The following is a 25,114-nucleotide window of genomic DNA, read 5'->3' as shown; positions in this document are numbered from 1 at the left end:
CTCATGAAGGTTTTCCCAGTGTGATACAAGTTTAATTTTTTTTCATTTTTGAACATTCAGCATCATATCACCCAAGGGAGCCGAGGATGTATTCCATAGGCAATGTGCATCAAACAACACCTCCCATTCCACAAAGCTGTCATAAGCTGTTGTTGGGTTGCTTTCTAGATTCAATTATCTTAATTCTAAGTAAGGTTTAGCTGTCAAATTATAATCTACAAAAGTGATTCCAGGACATTATTTGGACTATTAGAATTAGGAACCTGGCACCTGATGTATGAGCTGAATAATTCGAGTACTGATGGTGTATTATTTTGGAGATGCAGCGGTATCCTTCGGCAAGTCTACTTCTATTAGAGTGATATCTTCTGATTTTGAAACAAAAATAAGATCTGATTGCATGTCTTTTATTGTTTGTCGACAAGAAACCCTGTCAAAATGCTATTACCTTACGACAGTATTAATAGGACCTTCAAAAACAGATGTGGCGTTGCATCCAAGTTTGAGGTGTATGTGACAGGGCTAGTACCAACACAAGACAATTAGACAGCTTGTCTTTGGGCAAGGGATAATGTCTGATAGCAAGGCACGCACAAAGTATTTTGATGCACCTAATCATAGTTATTATGTCTTAATTGCTTTGGATTTAGTCATATACAGGTCCTCTGGTGACGAAGTTCAGGTGGCACCCACCTGGTGTCTGCAGTGATGTCTTGGGGAGGCTGCACTGCATTGTGGGTAGCATAAGCCAGAGTTGTTACTATGTAAATGTTTTATGCTGAGCAGGATTTAGGCATTAACAACGAGGTACTGGAAATGTAATTACTGTAACTTATTTCATATAATTATTCCCACTATTAGTATGAGATTATCTTGGTGTGACGTGAACGTACACAATAAAAGAATAGATACGATTACCATTGTGACAGATAGGTAATGGTATTCAGTATTATAGCTACCCTCTATTAACCTATGCAAAGCGAGAATTAATTACCAGCACTAAAAATGTTCACCTTTATCTCTCCTTTCAAGCATCTTCAGTCTATTGAATTTTTTGCAAGCAACTTCTTGCGGTAACCTATGGCACCCACAACCTTAGCTAAAGATGAATCTAATCATGATAAAGCCATCAAGTGATGGTAAAGTGACATCTCTGGGCCATGTAGATATTGTGCAGAGTGGAGCTATTCTCCTCTTCTCCTGAACTTTTCAGTGGACTTGAATATCTCTAAATTCTGGCAATTAAAATTGCTATTACTGTTTCATTTGGTTCATTTGTTTCACAATAAAAGACTGACATTGGTGAGTTCACATAACGTACTATCATAAATAAATTTGAAGGCTATGAAAATAAATGAAAACAGCCTCAAGTCAGAACAAACTTTTATCTTATAGCGTTGCAGCAAGATGTGGCAGTAATATGGGACCCTCTGATAATTTGAAAATGTCACAGTACATTAATATTGGATACAGTAATCATGTAGAATCAACATAAAGTGTCAAACAAATCTTAAAACCAGTTTAAAGCATAATTAACCATCAAGCGCAAAACAGTTACTCCAAAAGTATTCTTACAAAGTGCTTCAGTTAGATGACCCATACACAGTGGTTTATTAGCTGTGTATTCCCTTACAATATCAGTTTGTAAACAAGGACAACTTGTGGGGCTTGTTTTTTGAAGCTATTAGAAAAAAAAGTTTATTTTATGGTGGATTATTGGGCTGTATATTGAAGGATTTAAACTACAATAACTAGGACCAATGATTTTCCATGGTAAAGACATTTACGCTAAAGCAACGGAATTGTCATGCTGAAATGGAATTACTTGTACCACCTCAATCTAATTAGTAGCCTGGCACAGGGCCCAAATGCATATAGCAAAATTGTTCCAAAATTATTTTAACACTAACATGTATGTTATTGGATTTATGTCTACTGTTCACATGACATTGCACAAGTAAGCTTCCAATGTTGTTACATCTAGAGTTTTTACCTAACATTTCTTGGCTATCCCACTGCAATCACTTGTCTCTGTTAAGTACTGCTACTAATACATTTAGATATTGAAATTGAAAACCATTCTCAAAATACAGTAGTCAGTTCTCACTAGATTAAAATTAACTGACTATATTACATTCAGTAGAGCTGTAAATAAGCCAAGAAAACATTGTACAACTGTAGCTTTTATTAGACAGCATATATTGCAATACAGTTGTATGAATACAAATGTTTCTTAATGAACACTGAAGATAATAGCCTTTTTTTTATACAGGTTATGTTGCTCAGCCTGTGTATTTTGACTTTTCTATTGCTCTTTGCAGTGCTTTTCCAATTTGTTCCTGGCATGTTTCCATGTTTATGTTTTAGCTGCAACAGTCTGCCTCTGTACCAAGCTATTGTTGTTTTTATTGTTGATGTCGGAGCCATGAGATATATTTTGACAAAAGAAACATGTACACAGCGGGGGGGGGGGGGGGGGGGGGGGGCTTGTAAGGACACAGTGTTTATTTGCAGTTATACGATACATATACTTTTACTTTGTGAGGTGGTTGTTAGAAATATAGGGATACGCCCCTCCTCAGACCTTGCCATCTACACTTTTAGAAAGGCTCTGGCAGCGTTGGTCAACTCTAATTTTAGGATGAGGAAAGATACCGTATGCATCCCAAATTAGTAAATGAGTCACTACATGTTGTAAAGTTATGCCTTTAATTGGTTGATTAACAAGGCTGCAATACCTTCCTTCTTATGGGATTTTACAGGCTTTAGGTCAACAGCTGGATGTATATGAAAGCTTGTCCATGACTGTGTTAAAAAAAAAGAAATCTTGTTTATGCCACTTATTTTCAAATATGAAGGAAAACTAAGTTTAACCATTGTATTATTGATGAGACAAGTACTGGATAATACAAGAATATTGAATCTACTTTAAATACAATTAAAGAATAATTTCAAGGTTATATGGATCCAGAAGCCAGCACGGATATAATTGCTTTATAAACTAAATTAAAAAGTCAGCATCATACAATGAAAGAAACAGACTGTACTTTTCAGATATTAAAATAGCAGAACAGTAAACCTTCATAGTGTGGAGAATCTGATTGCGTTGTACTCAAGGATGTTTAAAAGTAATACAATACTAAAACTGGAACTTGGTGCTTTGTGCTTTTTAATGAGGACGTTTGATATATTGTACCAATTCAAATTTGCTAAATCACTGCAGTGTTAAAATGCCATCCCAGATATTCCAGAACAGTTGATTGTATTGTACCAACATGTAGTCCCAGTACAATCTGCATGTATTTAGTAATAGCCAGCAGCACTGCAGAAACATTTTAAGAGTAACTGGGCCCCACTTTGACAATCGACTGACATCCAAGGTTAGGTAAATTGACAGTTGTATCAGGTTGTTCTTTTGAGTGATAGCTGCCACATGTCTTGAATACAAGTCATAGTTGAATTTGCTTAGCTATTTGGTGGTATGACTGGGTGGTTTCTATAATATATAATATAATATAATATATAAGAAAGACAGCTATAAGTCATCATCAGGTTCATCATCAGCTTGCTTGGTATATAATGAATTACTTCTTAATGCCCCCCATCTTTGACTCTTAAAGAGAAGCTACTGGTTGTGCTGTAAACATGTTGGGATTTATTTTAATGGATATAAGCTGCAGCCGTAAAACAGAAAATGTTTTTTTTAAAGTGTAAAGTACGGCCCTCACTGTTTTCTTTGTATTATTCTACAGTAGAACTGCATCCACTGTTTTAGGGGTTGGTAGTGTGTATGTATCCACCGACAAAGACATTATATTAAACTGTTTGTTTAATTTGCCTTCTTTTACCATAATTCAGAATTAGAATTTAGGTACTAATACAGTACCGGTGCAATTACAGTGCAAAAATGTCAAATAGTGATCACCAATGAACAAATGTGATTATTAAAGTTATTTACTCCAAATTTACCTTTTTCAAAAAGGAAGAATTGCAATTGGTGTTTTTGTGCTACGCATTATTTGGAGTAGTAGCTAGCCCATCTTTAATACACAGTAATTAAAGTTAATTTAAATCTTTTATAAAAAGTGAATCAACACAATCACTCTCTTTTTACCCGTGTTTGCTGCCCAACAATGGACAGCTAACATCACTTTTATGTTTCAGGAACCTTCTCACTAAGTACAGCTAGTACACCAGAGTATAAAAGTAAGAAATAACCCACCCAGGAATGGCGGTAAGACAATTCTTACCGTGCGCCCTGGGTGCATTGTGAGGCACGAGGTCACAGGACGAATGCCTTAAGCCACCCAGGAAGTGTGGTAAGACAATTCTTATCGTGCGCCCTGGGTGCATTGTGAGGCATGAGGTCACAGGCCGAATGCCTTAAGCCACCCAGGAAGTGTGGTAAGACAATTCTTATCGTGCGCCCTGGGTGCATTGTGAGGCACGAGGTCACAGGCCGAGTGCCTTCAGCCACCCAGGAAGTGTGGTAAGACAATTCTTACCGTGCGCCCTGGGTGCATTGTGAGGCACGAGGTCACAGGCCGAGTGCCTTCAGCCACCCAGGAAGTGTGGTAAGAATTGTCTTGCCGCACACCGTGGAGTGGGTTATTTCGCTCATAAAATGGCAAAAAAATAAAATTTGAAAATAATTACACAAACTGGCTTTTTGAAGGAAAAAAAAATATATATATATATTATGTATCCTTCCTCTGAGAAAAAATAGTCCTTGAAGACTGTTTGATTGTAGCATATATTTTATACTTTTTTTTATTTGCCATGAACATTACATTGCCATTTATAATAACATTTTTCGAGATAAATGACATTTGTGAATTGAAAGCAGACTGAAAAGACTGAAAGCTACCAAGTGTTTTTTTTTTTTGTAAGAAATTATCTTATTCAGGCTTTGCAGTCTTCAAGAGAATCTAACAAATAATTTCAGAGGCTGTTTTCACACCGATGCAACCGGTGTGATGTAACCGGTATAATTTCCCTAGATTGTAAACCAGCATTAGATGATATGTGGCCTAAACGGCACCCGTGTCATTTTGCACAGTGTCGCAGTCCTTCCCATCCGTGTCGAGCACAAGAGAATTCTATTCCAAACCCAACTTTGTTTAAAAGCTCAACGGTTGTGTCAGCAGAGAGCAGGAGAGATTTTAATTTTGTTTTAAATATGTTTCTGAAATCGGAGGATAGTGGTGAGATGTATCTGTTGAGTTGAGTTTAAATATTGCACACTCGCTAGTCAGTTTTATAAGGTGCTATTTAGTTTAATAAGTAGATGCAGCTGCTGAATATACAGTATATAGACTTGCGTGGTGATTTCTCAGATGGCTTTTGAATAGAGTTACTGCTACTGCTTGCCTCGGAGTTTTCTTTGTTCTGTTCTCTGACTAAATAAATACCACAGCATATTTGTCAATTTTTCTGTAATTCTTAGTAACAGATGAGAAAAAAACTGATTGTTGAGTGATTTAAATGCTGTTTCAGTTGTATTTTGACATTTTTACTGACATAAACACTGATCTTGTTCAGCCAATCACTCACTTAATTTATCCAAGACATGTTGTGGCAGATTTATACCGATAAACAAATAGTTATACTATACAATGATAGTGTCTATCAGCAGCTCAATTCTGTCCATCCTTAAGACTCGGTGTGCAAGTTAACAGTCTGATTCAACTTCTACACATCGTATAGTAACCTCATAGCACAGGTCTGATATTGATTCAGTGACTGCAGCTAGTGTGGCATGACATGCCTGGCATCATTCAGACCTGCCACTGCATAGCTGTGCTATAAGATATCGCTCTCACTTCAAAGGTAGTTTCTGTGTTGAATTACGTTCCAGGGATGCTATTTGAACTCAGTAATTTTGAAGCAGCATCAGTAAAGCTTGGATGTACCAAAAGCATTCCGCTTGAAAATGGTTCTCCAGGTGACCCGTAAGTAAAATTGATATGGAGTTGGTCTTTGAGACAGACTTATTTGAATTGTATTATCTCCAAACCACCTTGTGTCTCTAATCCTGTGAAAGGTTAGCGTCTCATCAATCCGAGAGGATAGAGGCGTGGCTTGATGTCAGTGGCTGACGATATCTGAGTGCAGGAGTTTGGCTGGAGCACAAAGAGCCATTAGTCTGTACTGTGAGAAGATGAACAATTGGGTAAACAGACACCCGAGACGCATTTGCACGCTTTTGGAGGCTGTTCTCCAAACAATGCCATTTTACAAATTACTTCAGTGAGACATTAGCAAGTCTCAAAGGGATAATGTTTTTCAACAAAGGCAGCTTTGAATGACATTTTGACTTATCTAATAAGCTACCAATTAGGTGCACTTTTCATTTTAACTTTAAGAAGAATGGGTAAATGGTGGTGGGGGGGTAATGGTGTAAATACCAAGGGTGGAGCACATCATGTTGCTATGTTTAAAATGAGCCAGGCAGGTGAAATATGATGGAGAACAGAATTTCCCGTTTCGATTGCAAATAGAACCAAAGTCCTTGCGCAGGGAATTGCACTGTGTAATGGGATGCTCTCCTACTGAGCCTACCAGATTAAATGTTGTCCTTCTATCTGTTTATCTCTTCATATTTCGATCAGACCAGGATGACATTTTGACTCCTAGCATATTGAAGTATCGACAGTGGCTAGCAAAATACAATAAATTAATCTTACAGTACCTCTGTCAAAATGTTGAGCGTGATTAACTTCGACCTCTAAAAAACTTTGTTTCCCAATAATATGCTCTGAAACCTATTCACAATAGTACTGGGTGATTAAGTTTGTTTTGTTGTTCAATTATTTAGAGCTATCCATGGGATTCCATAGAAAATGACTTCTTGTCAGATAAGAAACATTGATCAGGAAACCCCTGTCCGATTCATTAGAACACACTGTACATGACTCGCAGTTGGGATTAGACCTAAGGGTGATAATTTTAAAGCAATTGAAGGATCTTAACCACTGAATCACCACATTGCTTGCTAAGTACTTTACTTGAAATATAGAAGGACACCAATTGACAGCCAGTTTAGAATTACAGCGCCTTACAGTCATAAACTCTTATGTGGAAGTAAATAACAAGACACCAAGTGTCTGCATGACTAGACAGTGATACAGCTGACCTGAAATAAATCTGCAAAGTCCCCATTTACAAGTTACAGAATGGGATTTTGATACCATATGTGAATCAGAGTATGACTGTACCAGCTTGCCATGCAGAAATACTATTTAAACTAAAATATTCTGGTGTCACTCTGTCGTTTTATTTAAAGGTAAATAGCTTTACAGAAAGTTGTATTGTTTTTTTTAAAGTGGTAATTATGTTTTTATTTATTTTTAAAGTGGTAATTACGTTTTTTGTTGTGTTATTTAATAGTTTTTTTGTATTCTGTCACATGAAAACTTTCTCATGTAAAAAGCCAGGATGCCTTTTGAGAAGGGTAGCGTGTTTGTTTTTATTTGGGCACGTAGAGACCAGGCTAAAAGTAAGTTTCACAATCCAATAAACCTTCACAGTGTGTGTGGTGAAGTTTTTGTGTTATTGATACTGTAAAACCTGTAAAATACAGTGTTGCTTAGGACCATTCTGCTGTGTGCTGAATTACAGATTACTGTATACAAAAAAAAATCTAATACTGTACCTAACAAAGGTAAAATGACAAAACTGTTTTAATGCTTAAAAAAAAGAAACCTTACTGTATGTGCACAGTATAATAAACACAATAATGTCTCCACAAAATTTAGACCTGCCATTGGCACGAGCCTGTTTAAATCGTTCCCATAGAAAGATATTCATGTATTTGTACTGTACCTGCATGCCAGGTTCAATAGCTTTCTGCTGGCTTTTACGTTTTCTCTGTGTTGCTTTTACTGAGGCATCTTTTCAGAATGTCTGACATGGTTTGCCTTGAGATGTTAAATGTTTTACTTGGCCCTTTTTGTGCTGGTTTTGGTAAACGCTCAGCTTTTTTGATAGTGCACACTTTCTTTGAAGAGATACAGTAACCCGTTGTGTGGACGTTTAGAGATTTATTTGCTGTCCAACACTGCACTATTCAGAATGGTGCTGGCGGGATGTGTGAGTATGTCCGCAGAGCCTTGCTTTTGTTTTTTTTAATACTAGTTGTAAACTTAGAAAAGAAAAATCACATGACCTGGTACAGGATTGCAGATTACAGTCATTTACATTGATTTTAGGCAGAAGAGACTTGAAAAACATGCCAGATTCCACAATAGACAGGTTCCGGATTGTAGAGGGTATCATACCATTCATTTTAGAAAGGATTTGATCAGGATCAAAAAAAAAAAATCAAGGCAAATTATGCAGGATGTCGGTGTGTAGAGGTGCTAGATTAGACAGGTTTTACTGTAATTAATTGTTCAAGCAACTTTTCAAAGGTTTACCAAATATTTTAAAGAATCAATATTTCAAATATTTTATAAGCGTTTAGTAGATTTAATAAAATGTTAACTGTACTATCATTTTCCCCCCTTGCCACTGTTTTTACAAAGTAAAACTAATAATTTGCTGTTTTCTTTTTTCCCCCAAAATTCTGTTTTTCAGAATTCTTCCGGGAGCTCCTGGAAAACACCAAGAAGTCCTTAAATGACATGTTTGTGCGTACGTACGGCCACTTGTACATGCAGAACTCCGAGGTGTTTCAGGACCTGTTTGCAGAGCTCAAGAGGTACTACACGGGTGGCAACGTTAATTTGGAGGAGATGCTGAACGATTTCTGGGCTCGGCTGCTTGAACGGATGTTTCAGCTGGTGAACACACAGTACCACTTTACAGAGGACTACTTGGAGTGCATTAGCAAGTACACAGACCAGCTGAAGCCTTTCGGAGATGTCCCAAGAAAACTGAAGGTTCAGGTTACTAGAGCATTCATTGCTGCTCGCACCTTTGTCCAGGGTCTCACTGTTGGCAGAGAGGTGGCCAACAGAGTGTCCAAGGTAAGAACTAAAGCCCCTTAAAAGTATTTTTTAAAGTCTTACTCAAGGGAACAAACCCTTTATCTTTAACACACTTTTTTAAAGTCAGAAGATAAACAAGATGTGTTTACAATGAATACACACCTGCAATTGCACATTTATGTTTCATATAGCACGTTGCTTTGGATGACCTTTTTACATATTACAGTTTGAATTAGCAGTCACGTGTATGTGGTAGCTCGCTTGATTCTTAACTTATTACTGTGAATTATACCAGCTTGTGACACAGCTTCAATTTTCAAGTATCCAATAATGACATCTTGATAACCCTTCAAAAACACTAAATAGATTAATTTGATTAAATTTGTAAACAGGAATCAGGGTCCTTGGCAACTTCTGACCTTGTTCAAACTATTTCCATCCTGAATAAAGATTAGCTATTATTATTATTATTATTATTATTATTATTATTATTATTATTATTATTATTATTATTATTAACAACAACTGTTGTTGTTGTTGTTAATAAGATGATCTTTTCAGCATGTGAGCTCCCCCTTCAAACATGAGTCTACAAACCTCCACAACCCCATAGTTAATACATGGATATCTTGCCATGTACATGATCATATCATCATAAGTTACAGCCCCTTTACTTGTGAGCCATATAGCTCCTTTGAACTCGGATTAACTGCAGCACTGGACATTAATAATACTAGGGTTTATACTGTTGTGTCTCATTAGAACTGTAAAACACACTATGGTGTTACTGTAGTAATATTACAACAGTCGTATAAAAGCGTTCTGACTAAAAGTCGTGATTGAAGACATTGAGAAAAATGTATTGTCAAGAGTTTTGCTGTGGAATTTTACAAGTTTTTCTTTTTTTAGTATTATGATATATGAATGCTATTGCAACACAACAGTCTGCGACTTACTTGCTTGAGCAGCTTAAGCAAATTGCCACCCAATTTGGCATTGATGGATAATCTTTTACCCCTGTCAATGCACCATTTTGATTTTCTCTAAGAACCATGAGCTACTTGCCCAAAGCATAAAGACATTTATAAACATTATTGAAACAAAAGGAAAACATTTTTCACAGCTGAATTAATATTTTTTGCGTGCCACCCCTATGTACTGACCTTTAACTGTTTATTGTAAGACTCTAGTGGCACTATAGGCACAACATGTTATTTCTTTAATCATGTTGCTATAGTAATGGTTGTTATAGTAATTATTAGAATGAATTACTCAATTTAAGATAAGTCCAGTAGGCCCAGAAAGCCTGTGATTCCAATGGCAGTTAATGATTATATTTATGTCAGCAGCACCAAGTTAAGAAGGGATCGGGTAATTATGAAGGCTTAAGAGGAGTGTATCTTAACAACCTAGTTCAAGGCATTGGGCATTTAAATATTAATTTAAAGTGGTCCCAGTGGAAATGGGAATTGGCTTGATAAGCTGAGAGGATTTAATTTCCTGGATGTAAACATTGAGGACTGTTATTGCTGTTACTTATTCAAAGACCATTATTCTTAAGCATATGTAATTCCTCGAAAAATAAATGCTGAAAAATTAGCGTGTAGACATAGCTGTTAGTCTTTTTAAATCACCCTGCCTCTTGTTTTGATCTAAATTACTTTTCTCATTGTTATTAATTTTGTAGCTTACTTAAACCTTATTTACCATTGTATTCTTTTGAAACTGATTTATATATAATATATATATATATATATATATATATATATATATATATATCATATTATATATATATATATATATATATATATAGGGACATAACCTAAATAACCTAAGGAGGTATTTAGGCTATGCAAGTGTAAACAGTAACATTTAAGTCAGGGAACAGACATGTTAGGGAAATCGTTTGAAAATGATTCTTTTATTGAAGCAAATGCATTGGATTGAAATGTCATGGGGTTAAAATGCCTGAAGATGGGTATGGGAGTTCCTTTGTACTGACTCCATGGCTTTTTAAGATTCAAACGCTGCTTCAAATGTCTTTCCTCCTTTCCCTCATGAATTAACATGGATTGAACTGATGACTTCAAAGCCAAGAGAAGTCTATTCCGGGTATCATTTGCAGTGCAGGTAAAGGTCTAATTACATAATGAGCTCATCTGAGAGGGATCCTATGATAAGAATCAATAGTGGGGCCACTTTCTCTTTCTCATAAATTGAACCCTGAACCAATCATTTTCTCAACTGCCTGAATTAACCTGGATAATAACCCTCTATTTAAAAAGAGACTTCGTGAAAAATAGCCCTGCTTGGAAAATCATATTTCAATCATCTTTAAAAGGGTTTTGCCCTGTAGTTAATAATCGCTTGAATATAATTATTTCTAACACTAACTGCAATGTGTGTGTGTGCATAATCAACATGATGTCAGTGCAAGCAGGCAGTTTATTACCAATGTACAGTAACTGTTCTGTTAAGTGTCATCTTAAAATATAAATTCAAACATCAAACAAATACAAATTTACCTAAAACAAACTAGGTCCAGTTAACATGCTTTTGCCTTTCAGGTAATATTAGATATCAGAGGAGAAATAAAGAATGACTGCAAAACGGTGTGCAGCAGGTCTGTTATTCCTCTACCTGGAGAGGAGCAAGACACAACAACATGTCCTTTGTCCACTAGCAATTCGTGAATAATACAAACTATAAATCACTTCCTGATGACTTCTTCTGAATTATTAATGAAAAGGGTGAGTTTTAAACAAAACCAGTAACATTATCTGTTCATGTAAACACGCAGTTCAAACAACAGGTTTTCATTTAATTTCTGTACTGTTAATATTCTGCCATAGATATTGTTTCTTAGAAATATCTATCCCGCTGCGTTTTAGCCAAGGGCAATATGCTAAGTATAGCACTCTTTTGAGAAACCTGTCAGCAACTCAAGTTTGTTAAGCATCCTATATCTTCCTTATCTTAATTTGCAGTCACATACAGTCCTTGTAATTGTTACTATTTTGCAGTAGAGATATGGTGAGTAATCCACCAACTTCCCTCATGTTCCCCAACCATTTTAGGGCTCCAGGTCGTATGTCCTGAACTATTTTAGAAAAACATTTAGTTGATTTATGTTTTAAATATGTTATTTATGTCAAAGGCACGTTAAGAGGTATATAAGATAATGCCTACAATTTGAGATGTACCTGACAACTGAAGAGGTATTTGAACCATAGTTCTAACAGTATTTAGGATGTAAAATTAATTACTTACCCTGCTTTAGTTTAGTTTTTTATTTTGTTTTACAATGTACTCCCATATCAAGCAGGTGCTTTATTAATTGTCATTGGTTAAGGTGCAGCATTTGTAAGTGGTGGATGTGCTCAACCCCAACCCTAATATAAATTGCTTGAAACCCTAAACCAAGCCCAAACTACACACTGAATATCTGAACCCTACAGGAGGGGGGGGCGGGGGGGTTCAGTCTTTGAAAACCAAATACTGTGGAGTTCTGCTGCCCAAATACACAAATATATTCTTCTTTTGCAATCCAAAATTAAAAACCTGAAACAAATGGATCATTAAAAAACTGCAAGCAATGAAACTACTGAAGCAAGAAGCTACTAATGAACTACATTTACCAACTCAGTCTTTCCAGATATCTCAGTGTTGTAATACCTCTGTGTCCCGCCATTCTACATCAAGGTCATAAGAAAAAAAAAAAAAATGAAAAAAGAAAAACATGTGAGTCATTTGAAAAGCTTTAATTGGTTGCTCAGACGGCAAGTTGTTTCTGGGAATTTTGAAAGAATTCAGACTCACACTTTGGCTCTCCTTTTCAGTAACCAATCATGATCATTTTCCAGTGTCTACCCATGTGACTTCATGAAGTACAATACAAGGTTGAGGAGTCTCATTGCTCTTCATGTTGTTTTTGTTTGTAAACTGAGAGAATTCAATACATACACAGATACATAATAGTAATAATAACAATATGAATACTACTACAACTACTAATAATAACAATACTACTACAACTACTACTACTAATAACAACAATACTACTACGACTACAACTACTACTAATAATAACAATACTACTACAACTAATAACAACAATACTACTACTACTATGACTACTACTACTACTAATACTAATAATGACAACAATACTACTACGACTACTACTAATAACAACAATACTACTACTACTACTAACAATAATAATAATAATAACAACAACAATACTACTAAGACTACTACTAATAATAACAACAACAATACGATTTTTTTTTTTTAATAACAGGCAAATACGCTGAAAACAAACAGCTTCAAAGTAAGTAAATTTAAAAGGTTTAATATACAGTCAAAAATTACAAATAATGTTAACTGGGCCTGTGTTAAAAATGTTGCGTATTTGCAATGTGGTTCTCTCACAACTTAATTTGTACTTTATTGCTTTCATATAAACACAAAGGTCTTTCTTTGAACAGGGTTGTTAACATGATTTATAGACATTTAAAGCTACAATAAACTGAAACATACTAGAGCTATAATGGCTTGTATCCAAACTAGCTTCCATATGCCAACTGCAGTGGGAATAGTCATTATTACCAGGATAACACCTATCTTATAGATCGCAGTTTAACAAAATGAAAATGTTTTTTTCACACATTTGTTTCCAGATATATTACAATAATATATTAAATAAGAGGATTGCAATTTGTTCAGTGATTCTAACTTGTGTTGTGACCATTTCAGGAAAAAAAAAAATCCCTATTTAACATTTAAGAAACACAAATAAGGCCTGTGAGAGGTAATGGTTAACAATATGTGCCAAAAATGTATGGGGACCTTAACTATGTGAGCAATTCTTAAATCATCCACCTAACTGACACAACAATACATCTTCAGCAAAGAAGTATGAGTTTTCATTAACAAGAAAAAAATATTTGAAGATTATGTTGCACAGTACACAACCAAGCAATTACAGTAGATAAGAAAAATACCTGATGTGTCATTATTAACGAAAGCTGTTTACATAAATATACTTTTTTTTTTCTCATTTGGTAGTGCCAGAAAAACAATATTAGCTGAATCATCTGTCAACTGTACTTGAAACAAGGAGGCCATGTTTGTTTCTATAAAACCTAGTTGTAAAGTTTTGCATCACCTAGAATTTTAGGACTGAGACATGAACATAATTTAGATATTTTATTTAACAACATGTAATCAAATAAACTACAAAATGATATCACAAAAGTCTACCGGAAGCCATAATAATAGTATTGTACAGTATTTCATGTCATATTAAAATATCATTTTTTTGGTCAGTATATGGCAAACTACAAAGAGGTATGTCACTCAATATCAGAACATAATATTATTTAGCAGGTTTCTTTCGACTCTATGAAGCAACATTAGTTAATTCTATAAGGTGATGCTAACCATGTGCAGTACTCTGAGTAACTGCATGGTCAGATGACCTGGTGGTGCAGAACTGCGCTGGTGCCTGCCCCAGCTGCCTTGTCACATCTTCAATGCAAGCTGGAAGAACAGTAGGCAGACTGATATGTAGATCTGCTTTGCAAGAAGCTATCCTAAGTGGTGGCATTAAATGTCATACAGTATGGCTAGATTCGCAAAGCTCTTTGCTCATTAGTACTTTTTGCTTTTTTTTTTTTGTTTCAGAATCATGATTTGGAGTAATAGCTTTCAAGATCCGTCTAGCTCATTCTCCACAAGAGCATGAGTGATGAGAAGAGGGCACTATTGCTGATGCCTCTGTATATTAAAATGTAGTCTTAGACACTTGAATTATCTTTTTCTAAGATTTGCCGGAACAAATTTTAAATCTGACAGTCAGGAGCAACATTTTACATATTCTTTGCCTGCTGAAGCCTGCTGGTGCAAAAATGTTTGATCACTCCATTTCAAAAACAACAGTTTGATTCCAGCTAACCCTATACATTACCTAAGACAGCCCTGCATTTTTAGATCTGAAGCACAAGTTATTAAGTCTGTAATCCTTAGCTCCTGTTTGTGCATTACTTCCATCGTTCTCCTAAGACAAGCATTTAAAAAGTGCATGTAAGAAGAAGTGGCAAATGGCAAACAAAGCCACAGGGGAAGAGGAAGCAAAAAATGATAATCTTGCATCAGAAGTGATCAAGTTGTAATAAATTACATTGATATGAAATCCCCTGCCATGAAGGCTGAATCAGATTGATACCAGAGGGATAAACAAGTGAGATTGAATTTGTTGCCTTGTAATTATTTTGACAGCCTTTCAGTGAAATTGTCACATCTGTCCAAATTGTTTTTGACAATTTGATGCGGTTGAGGGAAGCAAACAATCCTGCTTCCTGGTATTGTATTCATGGGGACTTTCAACCCAGTGAGTTATTGGTATCTGAGGCAGAATCAGCAAACGGTTGCAGACGCCACAAACATGCCATCTGTTTCGAGGGAGAGAAGCATTTTAGGCTCACATTTTATCCACAGGAATGCACTCTGCCCTGCCCATAGATGACATCTGCACTGAATACACACAGCTATCTGTGGGAAGTTCAAGGTGTGCAGAGCTGAGCTTGCCGTCTGCAGTGAACCTGACATTTCCAAAGTGGAGGAGTTTCAATCACCTGCTTCCCCACCAGCTGTCTACTTGAGTGCCAATATGTCAGAACTCTTTTGGTGTAATTTGCTGAGCGGCCCACTAAATAGCGGTGGCAAAGCAAGAGCAATCAACCTGAAGTAACCATTTTAATAAAAATGTATCTTTTTTACTACAGTACTAGCTCTTAACACAACAGTAGGGCTACTAGTGATGTTTTATCATCTTTTCCTATCTGTATGAAACATCATGGTTACTTTTGAGAAACAGTTTATACTTAAAAAATATATATAAATAATAATAAAAAAAAACGCTCATTTAGTGCCAATTACCCAAACAACAATTCCATTAAAAAAAAGCATATGACTTTTTCATTTTTTAATTTTTTTTTTACTGTACTGGTCATTTTAATGTTTATGGCATGACTGTAAGCCTGCTGAATACTATCCTCATTGAACAACGCCATCTACTTATTTCACAAATCAATTTAAGCTCAACAGCATTCTTTTTTAAGCAGTTAAAAAAAGCATTGAATATGTACAGTTTCCTAAACGAAAAGTAAAAAAAAAAACTATTCTGCTGTTTCCAAAACTGATGCTTTAGTTTAAGTCCACCTACATTTGTGCAAAACTTGCACATAAACAAACAAACCTCTACAGTACTTTTTTTTTTATATATATTTACTGTGGTTTATAAAAGTCACTTATTTTAGGCTGTGTCAAACCTTTTTCAGGTTAAACAAATCGACCCGTTCCATCAAGGTAAACCATTGGTTTTTATTCCTTAAAATGTCTCTGATTGTCCTTCAATTAACTTAGGCGAGAAAACATTTGTGATGTCTTGCTTTCTTATTTTCATAGGTCACATTGTCTGGCATTTGGACCCCGGTAACTGCTGCTTGCAGCTATTATTATTATTTATTATATTTATTTATTTATTTATTTTTTATTAATACAATTATTTTTATGAGTATGTTTGTACTGCACTCTTGAAGATCAGTTTGTTGTCCGTTGTTTTAACATGTCTGGTTAAATATTTAAACAATAAAATCAATGTTCAGTATTTAAAAACCTCAATTGTTTAGCACACTGTTTAGCAAAATAGAGACAATACACTCAATCCGAATCAAAATAAACATGTGTTAGCAGCTAAATGCACTCGGGTGAGGAAAAAGAGACTGTTTTGATTATTGATGAAATAAAGTGCCACAGTCTCTGTCCTTGAATTGGCATTGTTACTGGTCTTCATATGCCTAAACCTTTTAAAAATACAATGCAAGGATGTGAGGTAAAAGAGGCAAGACAGATTGAAAAGAAAACCTGGAGTGACACATGGGTAAGATAACAATTTACATTTGAAACCCAAGCGATTCTACCTTTAAATGGCCAAAGAGGGATGATTTCACTGATAAACAGTGATGATTCATCAAACAGAAAACTGCAGTTAAATAGATTAAGGGAAACACTAATCATCATCATTTCCCTGTTTTATGCTACTATTCAACAAAAATTCTAGACATTAGTATCCGAAACTTGTATTGTCTTGAATTTAAAACACACACACACACACACATACATATGATGAACCCATAAATAGGGCAGGACATGCAGCTACTGTACTCTGACTTTTAAAATGCTGTGAATGTAGAAGCCTTTTGGCAACTTTCACATGATTTGATTTGCTCTTGTAATTCAGTTGTGTAGAAAGAAAAGTAAACAGTGCAGTAAACTTGTAATGTTTAAGAACAGGGATATTGGCCACACCATTAGGAACTTGATGGCTGAGATCTGTGAAATTTATAACATACAACGAGCAATAGAATTAAGATGTGCTGCCATGGTGACCATTAAAATGTACACATTCAAACTCATATCTCTATTACATTATTAACTGTACAAAATATTAGAAAAACTTCTCACCTTTTTAGTCGAGTAGGAACGTTAGATGTTTATGGTAGAGAACATCCATTCTGTTTTCATTTAGATTCCAAGCAGTGAAAGTAATGTAAACCAAACAAGCTTATGAGGGTTAATACAATATGAATGAATTACACTGAACCCTGCCACTTAGTTCTAACAAAGTCATTGTCCTTTGTAATTTATAGCGGCAAATAAATCAGAGACAGACAACATACACAATATCAAAAGTGAGGCTGTCACATCAACTCACTGTCAACTAACTCAAGGATAACCTTTAAGAAGTAGAAATAGTTAGAACAATAAATAACAATAACTTACAAGACTTTTGAGAAAATAAATCCTGGAGAAAAGTAAAAGAACAAACCTTTCTTCCTGTAACATGATTTTGAAAAATAAAAATAAAGTATGTGCAGCATTTTGCAGAGGCACGTCAAAAACTGGCAGGACCAAAAAAAAAAAAAAACAACCCACGAAGTAAAATCCTGTTCAGAATCACATTTCCAAGACAACTGTCTTTTTGACCCAACCCAATTTCTATGGGAACATGTCCACTTCTGGGTCGCCCCTTCAGAACATTCTAGTTCTATTGCAATCAGTCATGTATTTCAGTGCTTAGAAAAGAAAAGACAATTCACCGTTCATCCACAAGAATGTTTTTAATTAAAAACTCCGAACAACAGTTGATTGACTGATGGATTGTTTCGGTATCATTTGTCCCTTGACTGAAAACAAGAGTATGGCCTTATTGAAATGTATCTGGTTAGGGAATTATTTATGAATGTTTGCATGCATGAGTGAATACTTACTATGTGCTCTTACTGGACTACGTATATTTTTACTATAAGTTAACTGCTCTTAGTCGAACTCGCTCTTAAATGTAATTATTTACTGTATTCTTTATTTTGCTGTTATTTGAATTTGAAAGCAAAACACAAGTGTGTATCTGTTAAACTGTTTATTTGTTATTATGTTCTAATGATTACAAAGAACAACAGACAGCTCTGTACTGTAAATCAGGTGGGTGGTTCTGTGGGCTGTAAGCAACTTTAACTATCCTAAAAGGAAGACAATGGCACACTCTGTTTACTGTTATTTTGTTTTTATAACTGACAGTTACATCAGCTGACATTATCTTTTTTTTGTTTTGTTTTAATGCACTGTAAAATTGCTGCTTCTGAGAAAACACAAAAGACTCTGCTCCCAAAGCTTCTTATTAAACAATGTTTTTTTAATTCATGAGATTGTTTTAGGATGTTAAATAAATTAACAGCAGGACAGAGCATGTTTATGAATATCATTTTTTATTTATTTGACATATCAAAGCATACTATGCAGTAGTGTCAAAAAAAATTGGAAACAACAGACCCCTTTCTTACTAAATACCTTGGTACATCTGAATAGATAATAATGCCCTCATTAAAAATCATGCAAAATATGTTATTGAGCAAGACCTCTCACAAGTAGGTCCCCTGAAATGTTCTCCTTTTTCTAGGAACTGGGGAGTGTGTTTCTGGAGAAATTCACTTAGACTACTTGCTTATGAAATAACCCTAGACTTGCTGTAAATCATCTGTAGTTTCTAAACGGATTTGAAATGTTGGTTCTGACCATGCTCAGTACAGGTCTTGCAGTTAGATGTTTGATCTAGAAAAAGGAATTGGCCTCATGACAAAATAGCCTTTTTTCACAGGGGTCTAATCTGCTTTCCTCAAAAAATCTGTTTGTGAGACATTTGTTTTTCAGTTTAACAAAAAAAAAAACTGAAACTGCCTGAAAATCATATATCTTTAGTAAACCATGGCATGTCTGTATATAATTATGACTCTATAAGATTGACTGTAATATTGTCTTTTCATTTTGTGAGTGGGAAATGTGTTTACTTTATTAAGGCACATTTTAACAGGATGTAAGGTAGGTCTTAGCCAAGGACAGTTTACTTGGTGCCATGACCAGGTGCTGCGATGTTTGGCCTTAGCATTGGAAGACAAGCGTAACCTGACAATAAGTTGCCACCAGTTCCATCAAAGCATTACATACAAAAGACAATATTCATCCGTCCAGGAGAGCAACCAGCAAGAAAAGGTGTTAAAACCAAGCCTCGCCCAGGACAACTGGAAGCTGCAAGAGACTAGAAGATCCTGGCAGATGTTGGTCAATGGCTTATTTTTCCACCTGAGAAGAACAGCGAGGATGGAGAGTCTGAGTTTATCCAGTGGAGGTGGGTTGTCGAGGATTTGTGGCACACTCTACAACCCGGTTTCTCAGAGACGTCGGGTTCAGTGGCCAAGAGTTGTGTCGCACAGTGAAGAACTTATCTGAAGCAGCAGAAAGGAGCAGCAACTGGCTGTGGTTGAGTCGGAATGATTCTGGTTGGGGATCTCAAGCACAATAGAAAGAAAGCAACGCTGATGTACAGGTAAGTAAGCTAGGCTGAGCTGAGTGGGGGATGGAGGGGGTTGATGCTGGGACACCAGAATCACTGTTGAGCCCTCTTGAGGTGTCGTGGGCTAGTCAACGAAACACAGAGGATGGAAGGTGCCCACTTGAAGACCCCAATAGTTGTGCACTACTTAGCTCAATCCAGACGGTTGTCATGCTGATGCACTGAGGAGACCGCACTGGGTTGATCCCCAGAGCCAGCATCGCAGCCGTTGTGTGTGCTGATGCGCTGGGGAAGCAAAATGAGCTGATCCCTGGACCCAGCATTACACTTCAGCAATCAACACCTGACAGAAGGATATCTACATGATCAAATGGAAAACAATGCAAATGGATGGAGATGCAGATGGATCACATTAGTTTACGGCAAAGCTACCTCTTAGTTGGTGCTTATCTTGGCGAGAGCCGAGTTCAAATCAGCATGAAGTTTAACCCCCTATTTCTTTTTTTTCAAATAAATAAACATATTGATAACACTATGTAACACAATTTTTGTTCCTGGGTAGTAAGTGTTATTTCCTAATTGCTAATGCCTCAAAAGTATAGCAAATGGCTATTATTCCCCACAAACTTTGCTTTTGTGACCAGGACAGTGATATTTCAAAATATCACTATTTCCAATGGGAAAATGGGCAAATGTGTGTCTTTTCGTTCACATAAAGTCAGAAAAAAACAACATATGAATCCAAATTAACATGTATTTATACTAAAGTAATACAAAGATGACTACAAAAGATTTAGAAGTGAGTAGTTTTTCGAGATTTACAATTATACTGTATTTACTTTAGTATAAATACATGTTAATTTGGATTCTTATGTTGTTTTTTTCTGACTTTTTGTGAACAAAAAGATACACATTTGCCCATTTTCCCACTGGAAATAGTGATATTTTGAAATTTTTTTTTTTTTTTTTTTTACCTGCTGCATAATGGTGTATTATTGTTTCTGAGAGCCCTCTATATCATCTTTTAGCTACAAAGCATCATGTAAAATGCGTATCACATGCATTTAGTCTATTTTAGTACATGTATCTTTTTTAGGGAGATGTTATATATATTGAAAGAAGACTAATTACCTTCCAATGTATTTTAGTCATGCATTGGGGTGGTTTAAGTTATTCATATGGTTTCTGCATCATCTGAACACTTTTTATTGTTATATGAAAAGGTATTCCCAAACAGAATACTGCTCTTTAAATGTAAAACACACACACACACACACACATATATCCAGAACCAGTCACTTTATGAAAACGTTTGCACACCACACCATATATATGATATATATTATCAGATATATTTATATATATATATATTATATATATATATATATAGATACATTGTGTGTGTGTGTGTCACCGAACGCAAATATTCAGACCCCTGACCAATTCTCTCATATTACCAAATTACAAATGGTACATTGAAATTTTGTTCTGTTTGATATTTTATTTTTAAACACTGAAACTCAGAATCAATTATTGTAAGGTGACATTGGTTTTATGTTGGGAAATATTTTTAAGAAAAATAAAAAAACTGAAATATCTTGCTTGCATAAGTGTTCAACCCCTGTGCTGTGGAAGCTCCCAGTTTGCACCGATGAAAGAAATTGCCCTAACGAGGACACAATTACCTTACCGTTGGCCTCCACCTGTGACCCATTAAAGTTGCTGTCACATTTTCTGGATAAAAACCCCACTGTTGAAGGATCATTGGTAAGGCTGTGAATCTGAAGGAAAATGAAGACCAAAGAGCATTCTACAGAAGTTAGATAAAGTAATACAAATGCATAGATTAGGGAAAGGGTACAAAATAATATCCAAGTGTTTGGATATCCCAGTGAGCACAGTTGGATCAATAATCAAGAAGTGGAAGCTGCATCACACCACCCAGGCACTGCCAAGAAAAGGCCGTTCCTCAGAACTCAGTGCTCAAACAAGAAGGAGACTTGTGAGAGAAGCCACAGAGAGGCCAACAATCACTTTGAAGGAGCTACAGAGTGGAGTAATGGTGCACCAGTCAACCATATCAAGAGCTCTGCATAACACTGGCACGTATGGGAGGGTGGCAAGAAAGAAGCCATTACTCAAAAAGTACCATCTGAAAGCACTTCTGGAGTTTGCCTGAAAGCATGAGAGGGTCACTGCAATGTGTGAAAAGGTTTTGTTGTCAGATGAGACCAAGATAGAGCTTTTTGGCCAAAACTCAAAGCGCTATGTGTGGCACAAACCTAACACTGCCCATGCCTCAAGACACACCATCCCTACAGTGAAGTATGGTGGTGGCAGCATCATGCTGTGGAGATGCTTCTCATCAGCAGGGACTGGGCATCTTGTTACAATTGAAGGAAGAATGGATGGAGCAAAATACAGGAAAATACTGCAAGAGAATCTGCTTCAGTCCGTTAAAAAACTGAAGCTTGGGAGGAAATTCACCTTTCAGCAGGACAATGATCTTAAGCATAAGGCCAAAGCAACATTGGAGAGGCTCAAGAACAAAAAGATGAATGTCCTACAGTGGCCCAGTCCTGATCTCAATCCCAGTGAGAATCTGTGGCACTATTTGAAAATTGCGCTCCACAAACGTCATCCAACGTTATTGCAGCGAAAGGTGGCTCTACCAAATATTAATGTGTGGGGGTTGAATACTTATGCAAGCAAGATATTTCAGTTTTTTATTATTCTTAAAAATATTTCCCAACATAAAACCAATGTCACCTTACAATGATTGATTCTGAGTTTCAGTGTTTAAAAATAAAATATCAAACAGAACGAAATTTCAATGTACCATTTGTAATTTGGTAATATGAGAAAATTGGTCAGGGGTCTGTATACTTTTGCAAGCCACTGTGTGTGTGTGTATATATATATATATATATATATATATAGAGAGAGAGAGAGAGAGAGAGAGAGAGAGAGAGAGAGAGACACACACACACACACACACACACACACACACACACACACACACACACACACACACACATACACACACTGGATGCTTTTAGGGTTCTACAATCGTTTAATAAGTTTGAAAGTCTCAACATGATAATAGCCTTTTTTGGATCACAGAAAAAGTGGCTACTTTTTCCTTTAGACCAGCTTTATCAAAACTAAATTGCAGAATGTTCTCCTGTAAAATGGTTTTCAGTTACAAAGTGCTCTCTCTGGTTGAAATGTAATCATCCCAAACTGCTCCCAGGAAAGTAATAATCTCTGACACCACATTCAAGATGACAGTTAAACTAACTGCATTGTCTTCTGAACCCAGCATTAAAAAAACAAAGTAAAAAGAATGGGTCAACCTCAGAAGTTATACTTCTCAAAAGACTTTGGCAGATCAGCTATGGAAACTATTTTATTTCTAGTTCTGAGTGGCTTCAGGAACACCACCAACCAAAGTCAAAATCAACTGTGAAGTAAATTAAAACTATACAAAAGTCCCTCTTTTTTTACTTTTGCTTTGTTGTGCACGTTGTCAACACTCCCATAGTTGCAGGAATAAAAAGATCAGGTTGTTCAGCCCTGAATAAGCTCTAAACACTTTGATCATACAAGCCCTGCATCATAATGGTTATCAACACATTTAAAAACTCCTAGTCCTCACTCCTAATTCCTGTGTTCTCATTTCTATAAGACTATCCTTAGAAGAAATACTTTTATGGGCATACCCTTTTTGTTTTTAAATGTAAAATATTTTGTTGTTGTAATATTTACAGTGTGAATTATAAATTATAACATATAGTTTAACCTCCAATATTAAGATGGTAAAATATAGCCAAGAACGTTGTCAAAACCCCTCTCTACGGCATCTTTTACCAAATCCAAATCAACATCTGTGTGTGTGTGTGTGTGTGTGTGTGTGTGTGTGTGTGTGTGTGTACAGCAATGGCCAAAAGTGTTCATCAATTGTAAGATAGCAGGGAGGGGGTTAAAATTCCTCTCTGCTAAAACCATGTGAAAATGCACTGTGGGTGAATTGGGCTAAGGGTTTTTGTAATTGTTAATTGTTTGTATTGTTTAGTTAATCCCCTGCACCTGGTGCTAGTTGTAAATTGGAGCCAGGTGCAGGGTATTTAAGAGAGGCAGTGAGCCTGCTAGAGGCTGCTGAGTGAAGAGCCTGACTCTCTGTGTGTCTCTGTGTGTCTCTGTGTGTCTCTGTGTGTCTCTGTGTGTTCATATTGAAGGTGAAGTGCTGAGTGAAGCCCGTTTGGTGTTTGACAGGTAAACGGCTTAGCCGTCCTGAGTGTTTAGTTAGAGCTCCAAGAGAGAGCTAGGTGTTTATTTCTGTTTGTTTAATTTCATTTGTGTTTATTAAAATAGCGCGCAAGCGCTAGAAAACTCCATTTTGAGTCCTGGGTCTGCTTTAAAAGGGGCAACGAACGACGTGAGTGCGTAGGATCATTCACACAATGTATACCCTATAAGGTTGAATGAAACTTGCTGAACAATGTTACATTAACATATTGAATTACATACGGCTTTTCAGTTTTCCATATACTTGTACAGTACTAATTGAAAAACTGATAAAAATATAAAAAATCTGACATCTCGTAATCTAACATGAAATACAGTACTGCTGTTATGCTTTCCGGTAAACTTTTGCGATACCATTTTGTATTTTCTTTGATTACGTGATCATGCTAAATATTAAATATACATGATTACATTTATGTTAAATAAAGGATCTAAATTATGTTCATATAGTTTTTTTTTTTTTTTGTTGTTGTTTTTTTTAATTATGTCTCAATCCTAAAATTCTAGGTGATGCAAAATAGTTAGCCATAGCTGTATGCATTTTGTTTTCTATGTCTTAAACCCTTGTTTGCTAGGGTTTACTACACTACTGCCATGGCAGAGAATAATAGACTTTTAAAATACTGTAATATTGCCCAAGGAAGAAATGAATGTTCTCTGCTCTCTTTTTATTTTTCACGGTGAAATGAAACACCTTTGCCAGAGAATGAGTCTAACCCCCAGAGAGCTGAGGTCTGTAATATTGCCTGTATTAGAGTTCTCTGCTTAGATAGATCCTTGTGGACTACCGTTTGTCAAAATCACTTGTAACACTGTGATTTCTCACCAGTTCAAGGGGAGCTGAGCCCCTACTGAGTTTGTTAGCCTTGTTTATGGATAAGCACCCTGAACTAACCTAAGGACCACATTACCATCGTACAACACTTCCATGGATTAATGGATTACTTAATTAATCATCCCTGTA

At 36.0% G+C, this 25,114-nt stretch overlaps 1 protein-coding gene across 1 annotated transcript in view; it reads left to right on the top strand.

The window, feature by feature from the left end:
- Positions 1 to 25,114, top strand: part of LOC121320909 (glypican-6-like) — a 222,628-nt gene that overhangs the window by 98,667 nt on the left and 98,847 nt on the right. Inside the window, exon 3 of the mRNA XM_041259687.1 lies at positions 8,578 to 8,969. Coding sequence (XP_041115621.1) covers positions 8,578 to 8,969 — 392 coding nt within the window. The remainder of the gene's footprint in view (positions 1 to 8,577; positions 8,970 to 25,114) is intronic.

The sequence above is a fragment of the Polyodon spathula genome, chromosome 9, assembly GCF_017654505.1.
Source record: "Polyodon spathula isolate WHYD16114869_AA chromosome 9, ASM1765450v1, whole genome shotgun sequence".
Taxonomy (NCBI): domain Eukaryota; kingdom Metazoa; phylum Chordata; class Actinopteri; order Acipenseriformes; family Polyodontidae; genus Polyodon; species Polyodon spathula.
Note: the sequence above shows the minus strand (reverse complement) of the source record. Positions and strands in the feature narration are given on the sequence as shown.